At 33.3% G+C, this 20,407-nt stretch overlaps 1 protein-coding gene and 1 long non-coding RNA gene across 2 annotated transcripts; one reads left to right on the top strand and one right to left on the bottom strand.

Moving 5' to 3' along the window:
- Positions 1-1,426: 1,426 nt before the first annotated feature.
- LOC124427925 (cell wall protein IFF6-like) lies at positions 1,427-18,986 on the bottom strand. Its single transcript, XM_046971374.1, has 3 exons — positions 18,848-18,986; positions 2,931-3,061; positions 1,427-2,801 (listed from the first exon to the last, which is right to left on the bottom strand). Exons 2-3 carry the CDS (start codon positions 2,994-2,996, stop codon positions 1,611-1,613), a joined length of 1,257 nt encoding a protein of 418 aa, XP_046827330.1. The 5' UTR covers positions 2,997-3,061; positions 18,848-18,986; the 3' UTR covers positions 1,427-1,610.
- On the top strand, positions 10,597-13,753 carry LOC124427927. Its single transcript, XR_006943046.1, has 3 exons — positions 10,597-10,916; positions 12,518-12,806; positions 12,878-13,753. It is a non-coding gene; the product is annotated as an uncharacterized LOC124427927 (long non-coding RNA).
- Positions 18,987-20,407: the final 1,421 nt, after the last annotated feature.

Genomic DNA, 20,407 nt, shown 5'->3' with positions numbered 1-20,407 from the left:
TATTATTTATAATTTATTTAGGTATGACGTCGATTATTTTTGATATATGTATGTACAACAGTGCACTCTTTCTCATGATATAGACGACAGGTTCTATATCGAAAGTGCGTAAATTATTGTAGAATGATGATTGTTCATTCATGCAAGCACGTAAATAATATTATATAAATTTTCATCACTGTGATATATTGATTGTCAGAAGAAATAATGATTATGGGCAACGTATTATTTCATTTCCATTACCATCGAGGTGAGTGCATTTTAGTCTTAACTACAGCTATGGTCGCGTGACCGCTGCCAATATTGTGCGGCGTTTATCGTGTTGGCTTCTATGAAATAAAACTTCCATAATATGTTTTCAGATAGTACTTCTCGTTATCTTACTCCAATGGATGGTCGGATGATACGTGAAATTAACACGAAATATCTAGGTACTTTCCGATTTACGGAACATCTAGTTTCACGCGTTGAGAATAAAATCGATTGTTTATAATCTTTTGGAGTAAATTTTATTCGTTTCAACACGAATATTCGTTTGCTACTTGATTTTATAAAAGATCGGACGATGCATTAGCATATCTTTCGTAAGCAAAACATTCTTTTCCCACATCACCATCAGAAGTCATTTCTTTTGAACGTTCCGAAAGACATGGATTTCCTTGAACTTTCTTCGTGTTCAAACGTTGTACGAAAAAGAACGATGAGATACGACGCCATTCTCGCATCTTTTTATCTTACCGAGGTTAATTGGTGTATACCCAATTACGCTCAAATTTCGTTCGGTTTGAAATTCGTCGATATTAAAATTAATGTTGTAACGGTAGAAAGTACCTATCGGTAGAATCGTTATCGTAAGACGAACTTAATGCGCAATTAATGAAATTAAAATATGTAATATATATGTATGCTCTGTTAAGCAAGAACAACGATTCGCTCTTTTCGGCGTTTCTATGGCGACTTAACATTCATGAAAGAATTAAAATTCTTCATTTTTATTTTCTGACAAATCTAAAGAAAAACATTAAAAAATGTTCAACAACATTAGTATTTCATTAATTCATAATTTTTGAAGAATTTTAAACTATAGTGAAACATTAAGATTACGTCTAAATAGTAAATATTTTTCATGCCTTTAATGGCACATAGCACATTTGCGTGTTAATCGCTTTTTAAATTATAAATAAAAGTATAGAAGGAAATAGAAAAGAGTTAGGTATTAAATATTTGCAATTTACCAAGTTATATTTAATTTATTAAACATTGCATGATATACAATATATAATATAATAATTAAGAATTAAATTAAATGACGTATTATCTATTATAAAATACTACCGTTAATTTTATTAGAGTAAAATATTCTTTGTTTAACCCACAAAATATGCACTTTTATATCATAAAGTATTAAATTAGCCATTACATTAAACAATAGATTTGCGCGATGATAGAATCTATAGGATATATATGTGAAAAATTATCATAATATTAACTATATTTGAAATTTATGTTGAAGAGAAGAAGTTTGATAGACTTATCGAATGCAATCAATCACATTTTAGGAATAGTTTCTGGTTAAATTTTAATTTCTTTTATATCGCTTAATGGCAAATTTAGTTTGCTCTGGCAATGCCACCACTGAATGCATTACTTAAACTTCCAAATAAGCCATTTGGACGATTTAGTGCTGCGGACGCTGCTGAAGCCCAAGTTCCTGAAAGAGCTTCCACTCCTCTATTGCTTCTTCTATCTCCTCGTAAAGATGCTGAAAGTGGATCCCTAGGTTCTGAATCAGATTCACATGAGTCTTTGGTTCTTTCACTGTCCGATCGTGACAAAGCTAAAGCTGTAGCCCTAGCTTCTGCATCAGATCCACTTGTGTTTTTGCTCTTTCCATTGTCTGATTGTGAAGATGCGGAAGCTGCAGCGCTAGCTTCTGCATTAGATGCACTTGCGTCTTTACCTTTTCCTCTATCCGCTTGTGAAGATGCGGAAGCTCCAGCGCTAGCTTCTGCATTAGATGCACTTGCGTCTTTACCTTTTCCTCTATCCGCTTGTGACGAGGCTGAAGCTGCAGCGCTAGCTTCTGCATTAGATTCACTTGTGGATTTATCTTTTCCGCTGTCCGCTTGTGATGAGGCTGAAGCTGCAGCGCTAGCTTCTGCATTAGATGCACTTGTGTCTTTACCTTTTCCTCTATCCGCTTGTGACGAGGCTGAAGCTGCAGCGCTAGCTTCTGCATTAGATTCACTTGCGTCTTTACCTTTTCCGCTGTCCGCTTGTGATGAGGCTGAAGCTGCAGCGCTAGCTTCTGCATTAGATGCACTTGCGTCTTTACCTTTTCCGCTGTCCGCTTGTGATGAGGCTGAAGCTGCAGCGCTAGCTTCTGCATTAGATTCACTTGCGGATTTACCTTTTCCGCTGTCCGCTTGTGACGAAGCTGAAGCTGCAGCATTAGCTTCTGCATTTGATGATCTTCTTGCTCTCTTTCCCAAGCTGTTCGCTTGTGACGAGGCTGAAGCTGCAGCATTAGCTACTGCATCAGATGATTTTGTATTCTTTTTCAAGTTGCTTGATAGTGACGAAGCGGAAGCTATGGCACTAGCTTTTACATCAGATAGTCTTGCTCTCCTGTCCCATTGTGATAAGGGAGAATTTGCATCGCCATCTTGTTGAGCAGATTCACTTCCATCATTTAGCAGTCTGCCTTGTCCTAAATCCTCAGGTATAGCATCAGATAATGCGTTTTCGCTACAGCTTCCTGCTGCGTTTGCTGCGGCGGCACTTGCATCAGCGTTGCTTTCCTGTTTTTTTTTTCAATACATTTTATAAATATTTAATTAATCCTAATAGCAATTACTTTTCATGTGTATTTATTATTTTTTATAGATTTATAAGAAGTTAATTATATGTCCTATCGTATATTTCTTTACCTTTCTGCTAGGTCTAGCTAGTACAGTTGCGACAAATGCCGCCAAGAAAAGGAGGTAGATCTTCATTGTTGTCGATTTTGGAAGAACTGATGTGCTGTTCCGAATGTATTCTAGATTATATATACATCCTCCTGCGCAACAGTATGCAATTGTAAAAACATAAGTGTCCAAATGTAGTTGTTCTTTTTGTAAAATTGTTATCTTATCGGTTTGATATTTTGTTATGACAAGTGATAACTTCTATTTTAGAAAATTATATTCTGCTATATTTGAATTATATTTACAGTTTATAATTTTGTGGAGGAACTTACTCTTGGTTGAAAATTTTGTTGTTGAAAAGTATTCTAAATATTTTTATTATAAATACTAAGATTCGTTTACGTATTCAAAATCTGTCTGAAATAGAAATAATTAAATAAGATCACTCGGCTGATTAATGCCAATTGACTTTAGAACTGTTTTCTTTAACGAAAGTACGTAAAAGAGAAAATCAATACGGTTTTATCGAGATTGAGTTAAGCAATTTATATTTTCTCAAATATGTTTCTCATGTTTTTCATTTTTTAAATCTTTCTTTGAGATGAAAAAACGAATGAAAGGGAATATCGGATCAGAGATTAACATTTATGGCATGAAATATTCCTACGACATCTTAACAAACCATGAAACAGATTTATTGATAGTTAACCAAAGTTCATAAAAAAATAACTTTCTCTTGTCTTAAATTACTTCACTTTATTAACAGCTTATATGATTAATTTCCTTACGAGTTCTCCTTATCTATAGTACCATGATAAAAGTGTCTAGAAACATTAATTTCTAAAAAAAAATGATAAGTATCGTCATTGTTACTGTCAATTCTTATTTTAGTCTTGTACTTGATATAGACAAATATGAAAAGAGCATAGTTTCATTGACTAGATTATTTTACCTCGCGAAATCGTGATAAGGAGGTCATGTGAGAAGGTTAAGCGAAGTTAAAGATGTTGAAGAAGGTAAAGGTAGAAATGACTATGATACGAAAGTAAGCGTAATAAAATACAACTATGAATTTAATAAATCTTATGTCAAATAATGAAGATGCACTTGCATTTTGTGATAATCGTGAGACTGGAGTACCTCATCTTTTTATTTTACTTGTTACATACTATCTTTCTTCTTCTTACTTCTATTTTTCTCTTTTATTTTTCTTCTCTTGTGTATTTAAGAAAGGTTTATTATTAATGACAAATAGAATTCAGAAATTGTACGAAAATGTCAGTCATTTCTTTTTTTTTTTTCTTTTTATTAACAAAGGAAAGAAATTTTCTACGGGTATATAAGAAAACCAATTTAAAAGTTAAATTTTTATTAGACGATTTTTCTTTTCTTTAGTAGACATTCAAAAAATCCGAATTTCTTGAATATTCAGAAAGACCTTGTTTTCCAAATTTCATGCCAGGAAATCGGATTGAAACGTCAGAATGAGTTCACGTTGTTGCTCGTGGCGTTCCTTCGTTGGAGTGATCCTTTAGATAAGTGTCACTTCTTCCGAACCACAAAAGGAGTGCTTGCTGGTGAATAAGAAATACATGCTCGCTCGCAAGTTGGAAGCCATCTTGGTCACGATGTCGCCAATGTCTTAGAATATTAGCTATTTTCCAGTTGGCTGCTTTGGATGAAGTTACTCCGTTATTTTCTTTTGTATCCCAAACCCCTTTTCCTCTTGCCCGTTCCTCCTCGCTCGAGTTCTTTCATCTTGTCCCCAAGGAGGACGAAGCGTGAGAGGCAAAAGTGCAGTGGCTGGAAGAGACGTTAGTCCGAGTACTAGCACTTTCTCTCTCTCTCTCTCTCTCTCTCTCTCTCTCTCTCTCTGTTTCTCTGTCTTTTTCTTTTTCTCTTTCTCTATCTACCTTTCCTTTGAGTCTCCACTATGTCGAAGCGAACGTTTCGATAGCACAGACTATCCTACTAGGATTCCGAAAGGATTTCGGAAATGCGACCTAATAGGAGTTCCCTCTTACTCGAGAGTTTGATAAAACTCCTGTCGATGTCAACACTGCAACGTTTACGTTTGTCGTTGGTTAAATTTTCTAAAAGGATCTAACAAAAATCTTCGAATTCTTTTCATTTTTTTTATCATTAATAATCTAAGTTTCATCTTTCGGGATAAATGTAAACAAAATATCATTATAACTTGGATATAATTTAATTAAGATTTATATGGAATTGGTTTATAATTATTTCAACATTTATTTTTTTTTTTTTTAATCATTTCCGTATTTCAAATATATTATGAAAAGTATTTTTTGACTATTTAATCGACTCTTCATACATCGTTTATTTAGTACCTTGCTACTTTGTTAATCGTAGTATCAAACAGATGACACTTCGAATGAAATATTTAAAGCAATATTTAATTCTCGCTTATATGCGGGTTACTTCGAGATATACTGGACTAACCGAGGATTTAAAAATTTATTTTACAAATTAAACAAAAAATTATTATTTAGTTATAATTTACAAACGAAACGATAACACAAACGACAGAAATGTACATTACGATGAAGATGCGAAAACACTTGTCAAAATATCATTAAGATGGTACACAGAAAGTTGTTCTTATGAAAGTAAATATATTTTCCTTTTTATGCTCCCCTGTTCTAACGTAAATGTAAGTTTTAATAATAATAATAATAATACACAGGTGAACGGAGAGAGAGAGAAAGAGAGAGAGAGAGATAGAGAGAGAAATAGAGAGAGGGAGAGAGTAGCGTGTGCAAAGCGCATTAAGAGATACCTACTCCTCTTCTTCTCTATCTTTTCTTGTTCTTTTCTTTTTTTTTAACAATGATAAATTCCGAGAATCTTTTTGCAAACGGAGACTTCCATAAAAGAGGAAATTAAAGTTCTCGAGATTTCATTATAACCGCGTAGAATAGAGGCAGTTACGAATGGTAGGAGCAGTTACAGAATAATTAAAAATATTTGTAACCTTGTAGGAGCCGAATCGAGGCAATTATTTCTATGGATAAGTGGAATTTTATTATAAATTGCTGTCTTAATTAAAATTTCATGATTTTTGCATTATCATTTCCTAAGAAAGTTTGCTTAGCTGCGAAAAAGATGTAGCGAATTTTTATCGTTCGAGTTTATAAAGAGATATGTTGTCCGAAAGAGACATATTGGACGAGGTCATTGACATTTCCCATTCGATTCATCTGAGCTTAGGTGGGACATCGTGAACGATCGATCGATGAAAATTTAATTATCCTGACGGATCCCTGGTACTTTCTATTATTTACAAGATACGGATAGTCCATTCGAACGAACAGAATGTATCGAATACTCTTTTATCGGAGTCGATTGAATTATCAATGACCTGTTCGAGTTAACGTAATATCAATTTATAATTTATCGAATCAACCGATCTGTCCTTTTCCATAATTTTAAATACATTTAAATTTATTGTGAATCTAGACAAAAAATGATATAATGTCATTTTCTAATAACGTTTTCAGAAAGTAAGCAAGATCTACTCGGAAAAATATTATTCTCGTATATATTATTATCGTTTTTTCGTTAATTTGATGCAATAGATTAAGTTAAATTTCTGATGTGAATATATTATAATTGGAAATAGTTATAAGTAAATCATTCAATGTACAAGGTGACTCAAAAGTCTCCTTATATGAGAAAAAAAAATCATTTTTTATTTATAAAAAAAAAAAAAGAAAAAGAAACACATTCTACGTAAATAGCATTACAATAACATTTCGATGAACATAAATTGATGCGAATAAATATTTCATGACTAATTTAATTAAAATTCTTAGATGCGCGCACGCGGATGACGTATATCAGAGTTGGTACATTAGAATTGGCGAAGCGTGGATTCGAGTTCTCAATCCGTTGAGAAGAATTTATCGTTTGGAGAACTTCCAGTAGAATGTTTACTCTTGCAAAGCAGCTTCCGTGTTTCACCAGTGGGCACATAGTGCATATTTGATTATTGTGAGTAATTGCGTTTACCTAGTTAAGTCATTGTCGCCTTTCCGAATTTCTCAGATGAGAAATTACAATTTCCTTCAAAATTATTAGAACTTTCCGGGCCATTAAGATTGCCGTAATATTATTGTTATTACTTGCATTAATTCGAATGAATGTTGACTAAAGGAAATGTACTTTGTTACGAAAAAAAATTTTGACGACGTATGAGAAAATACGTCGTTGAAAATAATGTTTGAAAAAATATAAATAATCGCAAAAAAATATATATATATATATTTCCATTATAACTCGATTGTTTACGTTTTTATCAAGTATTGTTTTCAGTTCGTTAACCAATAAATATAAACAAGTTCAAATCTTTACATATGCTGATCGAACTCTTTGTTCATTTTCAACTTTCACGACGGCGAAGGTCTCCTCAAATTTGTATCTTCTCTTTTTTTTTCGCGTGATAATTTTACATTTTTATTTAAAACAGTAATATCGATCGAGTTGTTTCCAAGGTAAATCGAATATAACGTGTCTCAAGACGAATGGAATTACAATGTTCGATATAATCATATTTAAAATGAAATTCGTGAAATCAAGTTTACGGAATATGATGTTTCATCCGATTTACTGTCTATTCCTATGCAGAATAATGCATTGCGTTCCGGTTGTTTCATGGAGAGGACTGTAGCGGTCGCTTTCTCTGAAAATTAATATGGAAAGCAATTCAGATCTAACCAGACAAACAGACGTTCGATCATTTTTTTCTAACTCTCTTTTTTTTTGTTCACAGTTATTTGCATATATTTCAAACCAGGACTAGGAATAAAAAATCAAACGTGCACCAGGATTTGAAATAACAGAAAAAGAAGGTGTGGTATCGATCCAGTACCCATTCTACTATTCCATACGATTAGATAGAGATTGAATCGCATGGCTATATCGAATAACCATACTCTATACCTCTCTCTTTCTCAATCGTTTTCTATATACAACCGATCGATCATTCGTTTGCTTATGTATTATTAAAGTATATGCATTGTCTTGTTTCATTTTACATCAGCATTTCTAATCATTCCTTAATCCTTCACACCTACAGTGTACATATGGTTTAAACCTTCATATTAATACGAAACTTATCTTCGATAATCAGAAATAATACGTTGTTATAATTCTTAACATAGATTTGTGATAATAGAATAATCGCAGTAAACTTTGCGTTCGTTGTTCCATAAGTTTATATAATTACGGAAAAAGATAATTTTGCATGTATCTAGTTCAATGATCTAACAGATCGATTTTATTGCTTCGATAGAAAAGATTAGATCTATCAACGTTATAGTTGTGACATGAACAAAGCGAAAAGAAGGAGCATAAGGAAATCTCGTTTAGCCGATCAATTTACGTTCTTTCGAAGAACGCTAATATTCGAGAGTGTTATGTCGGCTGATATCTAATTTCCATCGATATGTGTGTAAATTATATCTTAGGATCTGGCGTTGCAAGATTGCCTCCAGCTGTGCACTTGTCGGCTGTCAGTTAAAAACAGACGCGCCTTGCGATTCTCACATTCATACAATATGATAAATCTATCGCTAATGTGACGGATTAAATATATAACCGTTCAACATATTAAACATATAAATTGTGATCGTCAGATTTTTTCCTTTACTTTATAGAATTTCGTATGTCAAATAATGTTGTATGCGACTGCATAAGAATTAATTCAATTGAAATAAAACAATGATTTTCAGAAGTTCTTAATTTCAATATGTTTCTAATGTTTCTCTGAAGGCATTAAATCCAGGCGACGAGTAACATTAATTTTCCCATGACGAACGATTTATTATCTTTTTCCAGAAGGACTAGGAGCGCCGCGTAATTCGAGATCTCGAGTTACTACCGACGGTGAACGCTTAATCGGCGGAAAATGCGGATAAGAGACTGAACGGACCGAAGCGAGAAGAAATAGTTAACATTTCAGCCGCGATATATTGCGATCCGTCCGCTACATGTCAAAGCAAATTGTAAGTGAAATTAAATGCCTCCTTATCCGAGTTTGATAGATTTATGGCTATTATTTCAGAGGTAGGTATACATATACATTATCACTTTCACGCCTACGAAAATGACCGCATCCAGTAGTAAACTTGCTCGTCGAATAAATTGTCTGTTGTAGAAATTTCATTAACTCGTTTGTTAAAAATTAAAATAATAATGATTTTAACTATGAATGTATCTTCATTATTCTTATTATTATTTTTTACTATTTTTTATTTCATCAAATTTTATTACATAAATAAAATTAATAACTGTTATAGTTTCGTACGGAATATTTTCTAATTGATCCAATTTAGCATCAAACGGACTTCAATTGATAGTTTTTGAATGTGAACTAAAGGTTTTCAAAGAAAGCATTTGTACATTATAATTTTAGACTTTGTATAATTTTATTGATAGGTATCCATTCTATGTGATGCGACATTTGCTGAATGAACGATGATAAAATCAAATGATACTATATTTCGCCGTAGTTATACACGGTGGTCCTTTTAAATAAAGTCACCTAAATATCTCTTTTTTATTGAAATGCAAAAAATATATTTACGTAATGTATGTGGTGTCAAAAGACCAATATCCTTATATTATTTTCTCAAGGTCATTTTTTTGGAGTTATCAAGGCCATCGCTGTTTTTTTTGACACATAATTACATTTTTTTTTTATTGTTCAAAAAATATATTCAAATATGTATAATAACATGACGTTAAAATGACGTTGATCTTCGAAACCAAAACTCGTAACCAAGAGCGTAAAACAATTAAAAAATCTATACAGTCGGTCATTGAACATTTCATCAAGTGTAATATGACGACGACGACGACGATGACGATAAGGACTTTTTCCAAAGATTACCAAAGATAGCCGAAGATAGCCGAAGATTGTCGAAATTTGATGGAGAAACCCAAATATTGCCAAAGATTGTCAAAGTTTAACGAAGATACCCGAATATTGCCAAAAATGTCCTTCGGCTATTTTTGTTCGTCAACGTCGCCACAGCCACTGGCGCCGTTATCATTGTCATTTTCGGCCTCCTCGACGTAGTCGTCGTTGTCGTTGTCGTCGTCCGTTTTCAACCGCTGTCGTTATTGAGCATCTTCGGCTGGTTTCGTCGTCGAGCATCTTCTGTCGTCGTCGTTGTCGGTCCTCTTCTATCTTCGCCGCCATCGTCGTTATCGTCATCGGTTCTTTTCGGTCGTACTCGTCTTTCCTCTTTGTTCGACGTTGTCGTCGTCGTCGTCCTATACGGTCGTCACCATTCGTCTTTGACCCTCCTGTATATGGATCATTCTAGGTGACTAATGTGATCATTTGTCAGGCATTCTCACTTCCCTAATGACTCTTTTAAGATTCCTTTATCAGCTAGAGGATGAAACGTGTAAATATAGATTATAATTTAATTGAAACTATGGTTAAAATAATTTTCTACTTGGTCAGTTAAGATTTTAAATTAAATTATACAAAAATTGATACAATTTACGATAATCGATCTTTTATTATTTTTAATTTTAATACATTTTCGTCATACCGATATATAAATACATAAAAATATTTAAGATTCAATACATTTGGAATATTTTAATACAATACAATATTTATTATTTTATTTTTATCGTTCTTCATTTTTAACTGGAATATAAAATTTCCCAGAAGTCGATATCAAAACAAGCTAAGAGTATACAAACTCGTGTTTCTCGCGTTTCTATGGCGAGATAATATGGTTCAGCGGTGTTGATACTAATGAAGGAGGGAGAACGACGGTTGTCGCAACATTTGTTGTTGTTACTATTGGCGCTAGTGGTGGTAGCGACGGTAGAGGTGGCGATAGAGGTGATGGTGGGTCTGGGCCTTGGCAGATACGGCAGAGACACCGTACAAGCAACGTATAATTAGTCTAATGACAGTGCCGAGTGCTGTAGCTATCCCGGAAGCTTGGAGAAGCGTCGTAAGTAAGTACCTTACGTCTATGTATTATAGGTATATTTGAATTCTCTGTGTAGATAACACTGTTCTTATATATATATGAATATGTGTGTATATATATATATATATATATATATATATATATTTATATTTATATATAGGCGTGTATGTATATCTATATTCTATTATATCGTAAGATACATACTATAACATAATACCATGGAGAAATGCCACACATTGTCCTTGCTGGCTTAGCTCATCGATCATTGTCGCATTTGAAGACAATGATTCGGAGAAATTGTTGTTTCCTACGTTTGAAATAAGACGAGGATAAGGAAGACTGGTGAGCTCTTGCGACAGAATGATGGGATTCCTTTGCTTCATCCACCAGCTTTCTCAATCTGAAGAACTATTCCGGATAGTTGAACTCCTCTTTGAGATGAAATTTCTTGTCCGATTTTTCTACTATTTTTATATCTTTAAATGAACTTGCATCGTATTCCTTAGTAAGATCTTCGTGAATTTAAATGTTTTAATTGTGCTTATTCTTTATTTCTTTTTTCTTTTTTCTTATTTCTTATTACGTGAGATCTTGTTGATAATAAAGTGTCTTTGTAGTTAATGAATTTGTTATCAATAGAATGGTATTATACACTAAAAAAATCAGCAACCTGATCGCAATATATGTATCATTGTGCGACTTTCGTTACGTGACAGATTACATATATCGTAATGATCGACTGTAATATTATTTGCAAACTTGATCCAACTCGTAAGACCATTGTAAATCGTAAGACGATTTACCGCATGATTATAATTCTCCGGTTGTTCCATGAATTACAATATCTGAGTTCGATTCCTATCAGTATAACGTTGAGGGATCATTTTTATTATCATGCCTCTGGTACAGATCATAAACCTCTAATTTCTATTTCGATCGTATTTAAATATCTTGTAAAATTTATGTCACAAAGTAGAAATGATTACCCTGTCATTTTGATTCTCTGTCTGTTTTATCAAATTACCTGGAAATTTTGATCGGTCATTTTCACCGTTATCATTTATCAGTGATTATGTCTGTTAGAAAAGATCGATTCGATTATATGAAATACTTTATTAGCACTTCGTACGGATAATTATGAATTAATTGTGTAAATGGAATATGCCGACAATGAATCGCTAATGAACAGTGAATCGAGTTATCGATTGTCGCTAATCATTTCTTGATATGTCAATGATAATTAATGAGGAACTGTTTTGTATAGATTATGTTTATAATAAATATATCATTTGTTTATCACAAGAATATTATTTATTAATTATACCTTTGATTCTTATACCTTTTGATTCTTCTTTTTATGATTTATTATTTTATCCAAAGTCTTCAGTTTTACTATTTTATTTTCTATTTTCTTACAATTTTATTTTCGATTAAAAATAACGAGGAATGGTGAAAAGTAAAATGAAAAAAAAAATAAATAAAAATAAATTATATAAAATTATTTCAACTATTTCGAAAAGTTATTTAAAAATCATTTTTAAAATGTTACGAATTTTTCGAACTTTCGGATTACATTCTTCTTTTAATTGCTACATTTGATTTCTCAAACGATCGATATTCTTTCAGGAATGGAGCACCGATCAACCTATGACCACAATGCCCGTGGGAATTTGGCTTCGAAAGCTCGTGACGCGTTTCATCGTTCCTCTTCCATTTCTACGCGCCTACCTGCACAGAGAATACAACCACCTCACGTACACTTGGGAAACGACGAACTGTATCGTGAAGCGTGACTAATTGTCAGCAATAATACAGGCGACTTATCACACCGCCCTAAGTGTAATAGCGAGCTAGGAAAGATTTGCAGACTGTCTGGTAATCCCATGGTAAAAGATGAAGATTCCCTTTGTGAAGAGTAAGACTATATAATATCTTTCATCTAACGAGTATAATATAACAGAAACGAAATTTTATATAATTTTACAGAATTTTAATTCTACATACCAATGACTCCACCTTATTTACTTCAAAACTGAACAATGAAAAACGAACCGTTTGATCTATCTTTTAGTAAAGATGAAATAAGTATATCTTGATAATCATCAGTTAATTAAGACGATTGGAAGGACAGTCCGAAATAAGTATCTTCCAAGACGATATAAAAAGTAAAAAAATTGAGAAAAAGAAAACATAAAAACGCATGCAGAGGCAAAAAAAAAGTACGTTCTTTCGGCAGGTTGCCAAGGGGGAGAAGGGAAGAGGAAGCAGGTTTTCTACCCTTTAGAAAGCATCGTTCCAACTGCATCTTCGTGGATGGAATTTAAAAGCGGATGAGTGTAGTAAGTTTTCAGTTTTCTTCAGCTTCTGCCACGATTTTCTCTCTTTTCTTCTCTTGTTTTCTCTCTTTCTCTTCTTCTTTTTCTTCTTCTTCTTCTACTTCTACTTCTTCTTCTTCTTCTTCTTCTTCTTCACTTGGTCGAAGAGCACTGAGAGTCTGGACTTCCATTAATCGTGAAAGCAATTATTACGAGGGAAAGGTCATGGGGCAGACTCTTAATCGTTCTGAGGTGTGAATGCTAATGAGTCCGAAGAACATGGAGCCAAGATGCTCGTTGTCCGCACTTTCGAGAAAAAGAACGCTTGTGGCGATCTTATAGCCTGACCTTGATTAATGCTGAGAATAAATGTACTCGAAATATTTTATACTATATAGGTACAGTCTAATGCCTTCTTGGTAGATTATATATCACGTCAGAATTGGATATAACCAAGAAGATGATTGCGAGTGTGGTGTCATTATATAGTTGCAACTATCACGCAGTTAAAGTTTCTTATTCTTATATTATATGCGCACATATGTTCTACGCGTATAGAACATATATTTATGCATTATATGTATAAGCGTTGATATTTTTCTTTTTTTTTTTTAGATTAGATTCATCATTGGTAACAACATAAATTGAAGAAAAGAATCTTATAATTAGCACGCATAAGTGGGTCATTACCGTCTTTGTTAGCCATGCGTGTCGATTTTATCTCTCTGTTCTTTTTAGGTATGTAAATCTTTTCTCTAGGGAATATTTAATCGATTGAGTAAGCTCTTCGAGATAGTTAACAATAAAAAATTTACGATGAAATAACGTACTTCCAACGGATATTAAAGAAATATCATACTTATTTTTCTGATTAGTATCGGATACATGCGGTTTGTTGGTTTTCGAATGAACCTTTTAAAATTTTTTTCAATGTAACGAGATTAACCGAGATGATGCGATTTCACGGCAATCGAACATCCATACTATAGCATAGTGGATCTTGATAATCCTATTTCATCCTTCATCTGTTCTTTATCGTATCTACATCCATATTGAGTTTTACCATTTTTTTCATAACCATACCGACTAATAACAGAATGGATTTGCAAGCTGAGATGTATGTACATAATCGGATCTGTAGGTATAACATTAATACTCCAAAAATGGATATTCAAGTGAAAAGTATCGGCTTTAGAATTATGAAAGAAGCTAAGTATGAAATCATCCTGTTATAATCTTCATAATTAATAAAATTTAACGGGATGAAGTTTCTTGGTAATGTTACAAATTCTTTCACGAACAATATACTTTTGATACGTACTCGATGTTAAACGGAATAATCAACAACGTCACAATTGGTAGTAAATCTTGATTTTCTTAAAGCTAGAATGCAATTCGGCCGACGTAACGAACCAATGTACATAACGAGCGCCTAATTTAGAGTTAAGCTGCAAAGAGAAAGAGAGAGAGAGAGAGAGAGAGAGAGAGAGAGAGAAAGAGAAAAGTTGAGGAAGAGAGAAAACTGTCTAGTGTAGAGACGCCTTGCACCAGTGAAAATATATCTACGAAACAGAAATTGCAGTCTAGGACGAAATTTAGTCTTGTTAACCTGACTCGGCATTAATGTACACTCGACGTAATAGTTCCGTTAACCGGTAGTTATGTCAATTAGGTTTACTCGAACTGGCTGCTTTCGGAATTATTTAAAGAGTTATTTCAGTGGTGGTCTCTAGCGAGAGTTACAAGAGAAGATTAGGATTATGCTTTTGGGAGGTTTAAGGTGTCAGCATCTATTCGAATTACTTTGTCTTAATCAATCCTAACCAATTCAAACCTATCATAAATTCCGTCCGATCTGCATAATAATCAGAGATGAAGTAATCAGAGAAGATATAACACATTCGAATTGAAAAAGGGATGCTTCTGTGCAATAAAAAAAATGATCGAATAAAAAGATCAGCAAAATATTCATTCATTATTACGGTTAAATCAACTATCGATGAAAGCGTTAAAGGCAGAAAACAACAAACACGCGTGTTGTATAAATCAGATATACGAACGACGAAACTCGATGAGTACGTATCATTGAGGTGCTTCTCTTTGGTTACAAAATACATTCACATTGCCAACAGCGTTACGATGTTACGACGTAATATAACGGTGTACGTAATACGAAAAGCCATTGTGAATTACGACTCGACGTTCGTGTTGCATACGCGATGCGACGACAATTCGAGAGAACATTTCACTTTCCACGGCACTTGCTTCAATTCAATCTTTAACCTATCGTAGACGTGAATACGATCATTACGTTGATCTTCGAATGAGCAACAATAAAACAAGGGACCATTTTATTTCGATTATTTTCTACGGCAATACCAATAGCCAATACAAATTCAATTCATTCCAATTGGTATATCGATCTTAATATTTCTTCTTTCTGGAATTATTACACAACGATTGAAAAACGTCATTGTCATGATTTTGATAAATAATTAATAATATTCTACTAACAATTGGCTAAATTAATTCGTTAAACTTAATATAAAGAAACAAATTGGTTTATTCAAGAGATATTTATTATAGTTGTTTAAAACGAGAAACAAAAGAAATTTATTGCGCCATTTCTTGTACTATACTGACTTTTAGTGTAGAGATTTAACGTTGCGGAAATCTGGAAGAGATTAATTATACTAGGCATTTCATCGATTTCACGTAGGACAGCTTGCTGAGTTTCCAATGCTTTCTAACAAATATAACTTTGCCATTGTCGGGTCATTAATTTATATTGTAAGAATAATAAATACATTTTAACAAGCTGTTAAAGAATTTAAAGAATTACAAATGATACGAATAAACAATATCTAATGAATAAAGTACAAAAGTATCAGTTAAGGATGACGAAAAGATATCTGTTTGTTTACGGATTTATTTACCAATCGTTTTATCTTACACAGGTAGCTTTGTTAGTGATAAACGAGAATGACCCGTTACCTCCGAAGGAGTCGATCGGAGACGATAAAGGACGATCGACGAGTAAGTGTAAAGCGATAACACCAACTGATCGAGAAACGATCCAACTACAAAAGCCGAGTCAATCTTCGTACTCGGAACCTGAATTATTATACCTTACGTCCGATACGGTTATATGGCCGCGACTCTGCTCACCCGTTGAAATGCTGTCAGCTTAATTAATGGTGTTGTGTCATGAATGTGGGCAACCTGCCAGCAGCTCGTTAAATTATCACACAACGACTCATTAAGCCTGTGCGCTTCGATAACGAACTCGTTGCGTCTCCTGTCCCTCAGGATAATAGCGTAGATAACTTATTCCTTCTTGCTATTTTGCATCACGTGTACACATACGCGTACATTCGTGCACATATGCGAAATAACATAGATGCATACACTGTCGATAAAATATACTTTATACTTTATCGTTTTCAATCATCATATCCAAAGTATTATTATTATCGTTAGTAGCCTTTTTACTTGTACTATGAAATTATTGTCGCCTGTTTCACGATCGATCGTGAAACATTCGTTTAAATATCGGCTTGAAATATCAGATAATATTAAATAAATCGACAAATATCATTTAAAATTTAATAGATAAGTTCAAATATGATAATTCTTATTTTGATCAACGCGATCACATTACACGATTTATAAAAATCAGACGAATTATAGATAAGCGTATATTCTTTTAAAGCAATTTTAAGTAAATTAGGCAAATAAACAATTTAAATACTAATGAATATATAGATAACGAGCGAGTTTCTCGACCGTAAAGCCTTTCTTAGTGTTCCTTAGAGGAATAATTTATTTCTTTCTCTTATCCCCCGAAAGCATTATTAAGGCTCATAATAATAACTACTAAAGTTAAACTCATTCCCTAACTATTGAATAATAGAAACGAGCGACATTCGTTGTGAGACGAGATTCTTCATAAAATTCACCTTATAAATCTGTCAATTATTCATCAAAACGGCAGCTCGTAATGACGGAAGCGAGAAGTAAACTGCGTGTTCTGATCGAGCGTAATTATTCAAATCCGACCGAAGGAAACTCAGCGTAATGCGTCACTCTGTACATCGCTGTAGGTAAATAATTACGTACTCCTGTCATGTAAATACTTGCCATACTCGTCGACTTAATGAACTCCATGCTCTACTAGTACCCTATCGTTCCCTCTCTCTTTCTCTCTCTCTCTCTCTCTCTCTCTCTCTCCCTCTTTCTCTCTCTCACTCTCCCCCTCTCTCTTTCAATCTATCTATCTCTCCGTAATTATACTTCATACGAATATGCACGTATATAAATTGCGATAAGGGCAGCTATATGTATGTATATACATATGCTTCAGGCTTATGCTTCTCACATGTGAAACTTAATGTGAAAGTTGAAACAATATCTATGCGAACATTTGCATATGATCATTGATGTAGAAAATGTTACGATGTTTGATATGAAATAAAGAAGACCATAAACAAGTTTTTCAACGAAGATTAATAATCATACTTGTATAAAATGATTAAGTCGCATATCGTTCAGCTATTTAATGTCGCTTAATGCTTTACAATCAATGCGACGATTAAGTCTTTAAATATTCATCTCATTGGACGTAGCTCATTTTATATTCTTAGCCGTTTAGTTATCTCTAAAAATATTCGATTGTTAGCAAAGAAACTATTGCGTAAGCACTAACTGTTTCTCTCGTAACTTTGTAATTAAGATTGAAGAGTAATGAATGATAGAATAAATCGTTCCTCGTCTTTTATGTATTGTCGGAACTTTAAAAGTTTCTTATATCACTGGATTAATTGCCATCCAAAAGAATAAATTCGTGTTAAACGATTTTCATATGTTATTTCTAAGAGAATACCTATAATAGAATGAAAAAGAAAGACCATTCTCGTAATGGTATTGTCTGAAAGAGAATAGCTTGGTTTAGTACATGGAACCCTTTTCAATAGGAAGAATTAGGTCGAAAGTAGAATCGTTTGAAATAAAAGTTAATCCTTTTCGAGTTGCTCAATACTTCGTTCGGATAAATTAACAATAAAGTTGTAGAATAGAGATTTTGAAAACTTATTGACCTATGACCTTTAACCACTTGAAATTGCTTTTTTAAAGAAGCACATTATCCGAAAGAAATAGCGTTTTATTTTCCAAACAAAGAATAGTAACAAACGGATGCGGGTCCCAGTGTTATAAACAAGAGAATGGAACAAAATAATGGGGTCAAGTAGAAAACTAATACTATTACAAAATCCAAGTAATATCTTTGAAAGGAAGAGAAAAGATGGCTTCACAAGGACGCGTCACGTCGTTACCTTTCGTCCATGAAGAAAAACTGAAATGAGAGAAAAACAGAGAGAAAGAGAAAGAGAAAGAGAGAGAGAGAGAGAGAGAGAGAGAAAGAGAGAGAGAGAGAGAAAGAGAAAGAGAACTCAGAGACGATAGTACTCCTCCGCTTGCGAAAATCGTATAATGCTCGAGCTATTCAAAGGAGAAAGACGAGTTATAACGTTACCGGCAAGTTTCCGGAGAGAAGATCGCTATCTCTATTGCTATCGCTATCACGGGCAAGGTCCACTCCATAGTATACGTAACGTTTCTCCACAGCATCTGGAATCTTTACCTTCTCTTCGGTTCCCTCTTTTCCTTCTTCATTTCCACCCTCTTCTCCTCTATTTCGTTCTCCTTCTTCGCAGCTCGTTGGAGTCCACGATACCGAGTGCAAGAAGAAGGTTAAAAAGTCTCGTCCGGAAGTCTCGACGTCTTTCTGATAAATAGCACAATAAGAAATTTCAATGATAGCTAAATACATATGCTATTTCTCATGTATCATTTTCGATACGGTAATATCTTTTTCTCTTTAATTTTAACATAAATTCGTATCAAATGTACGTATATATTTGAAAATTTGATTGAATTTTTTTTTCTCGCTTTGCAATTTATCTCCTACATTATTTCTCTTAAATAAAAATCACAAAGGTAGGGGAACGTTATAATATAATAAAATTTCGATCCTCGTGTATAAATTTAGAGTTAAATTGCACGTTTAAATCTAAGCTATTATTTACACTTTCATGGAAGTACGTCATTCTATGCACTCGGAAGTAGGACGCTTCTCAACGAGATAGCAGTCTACGTGATCCGCAAATTCCTTCCCTCTTACAACGAAGGAGCCACTCTTTCTCAATGTCTCTCCTTCGTATTGCGGAATAAAGAGGGAGGGAGAAGGAGAATAAACACTGCGACTTCGAGACAACGTCTTCCTTTAGGTGAATCTTCTTACTCAACGGATAATCTCACAACAAACGGTTCTACTATTTCTGATTTTTAGAAATTTTTACTTACATTTATTTCGTCTCTTTGTCTGTTCTTCCATTTATTCCTTCATCTAGATTTGAGATTGTATGAATTGCAAAGATTCTTAAATGAACTATTTAGATACAAATCATTAGTTGCAATGTAGTTAATAAGGTTTTATATATGAAAATGATTTCGACAAAAATTGTTTGTTTTTTTTCTTTACATAAAATATTAGAAATAAAAATTGGAAATAAATAATGCTGTTATGTTTACTCCTTTGTTTCAATATTTTTTTTCAAAAATGCATTGTTTTCGAGATATTTAAAAATCTCAATTTGAGAAACTCACCCTCTATATATATATATATATATATATATATATATATATATATATACATGTATATATTTTGCGGTTTGAAATTCATGTTTGGATTCATCATTGTAGAGAATCCAAACGTCAAAAGAGAAAGAGATAGAAAGATTAAAGGGAAACATAATTGGATCACGTTCACTTTCTGTGGTTTTAGTCAAGCCAAGGATCAATTTAGAGTATATCACAACAGAGAGAGAGAGAGAGAGAGAGAGAGAGAGAGAGAGAAATTTGTGTTCACATTGATTTCCAATGATACATTTGATGAAGACAAATCGATATCAAAGCGCGGTGATTTTCAAAATTTTTTTTGTTAATTTTTCTCAAATTAATAATCATTTTTTAATAATCTTAGATGAATGTATACATAAATAGTGTTCTTTTGTCTATTTCTATGAAAGGATCAAGATGTTGAAAGTTCATATAAGTATATTCTTAATAACTCAAGAACAAAGAAACACGAGACCGTCTATATTGTTTCTGAGAAAAATGTTGTATTAATACACTACTCGGT

The sequence above is a fragment of the Vespa crabro genome, chromosome 1 (genome assembly GCF_910589235.1).
Source record: "Vespa crabro chromosome 1, iyVesCrab1.2, whole genome shotgun sequence".
Classification (NCBI taxonomy): Eukaryota; Metazoa; Arthropoda; class Insecta; order Hymenoptera; family Vespidae; genus Vespa; species Vespa crabro.
The sequence above is the reverse complement of the archived record's forward strand: the minus strand, read 5'-3'. Positions and strand labels throughout refer to the sequence as shown.

Bases quoted from the DNA above. Each gene is read 5' to 3' on its own strand.
- LOC124427925 (XM_046971374.1), bottom strand. From the start codon at position 2,996: ATGAAGATCTACCTCCTTTTCTTGGCGGCATTTGTCGCAACTGTACTA. The intron at 2,802-2,930 runs GTAAAGAAATAT...AAAAAAAAACAG, and splicing joins TAGCTAGACCTAGCAGAAAG to GAAAGCAACGCTGATGCAAG.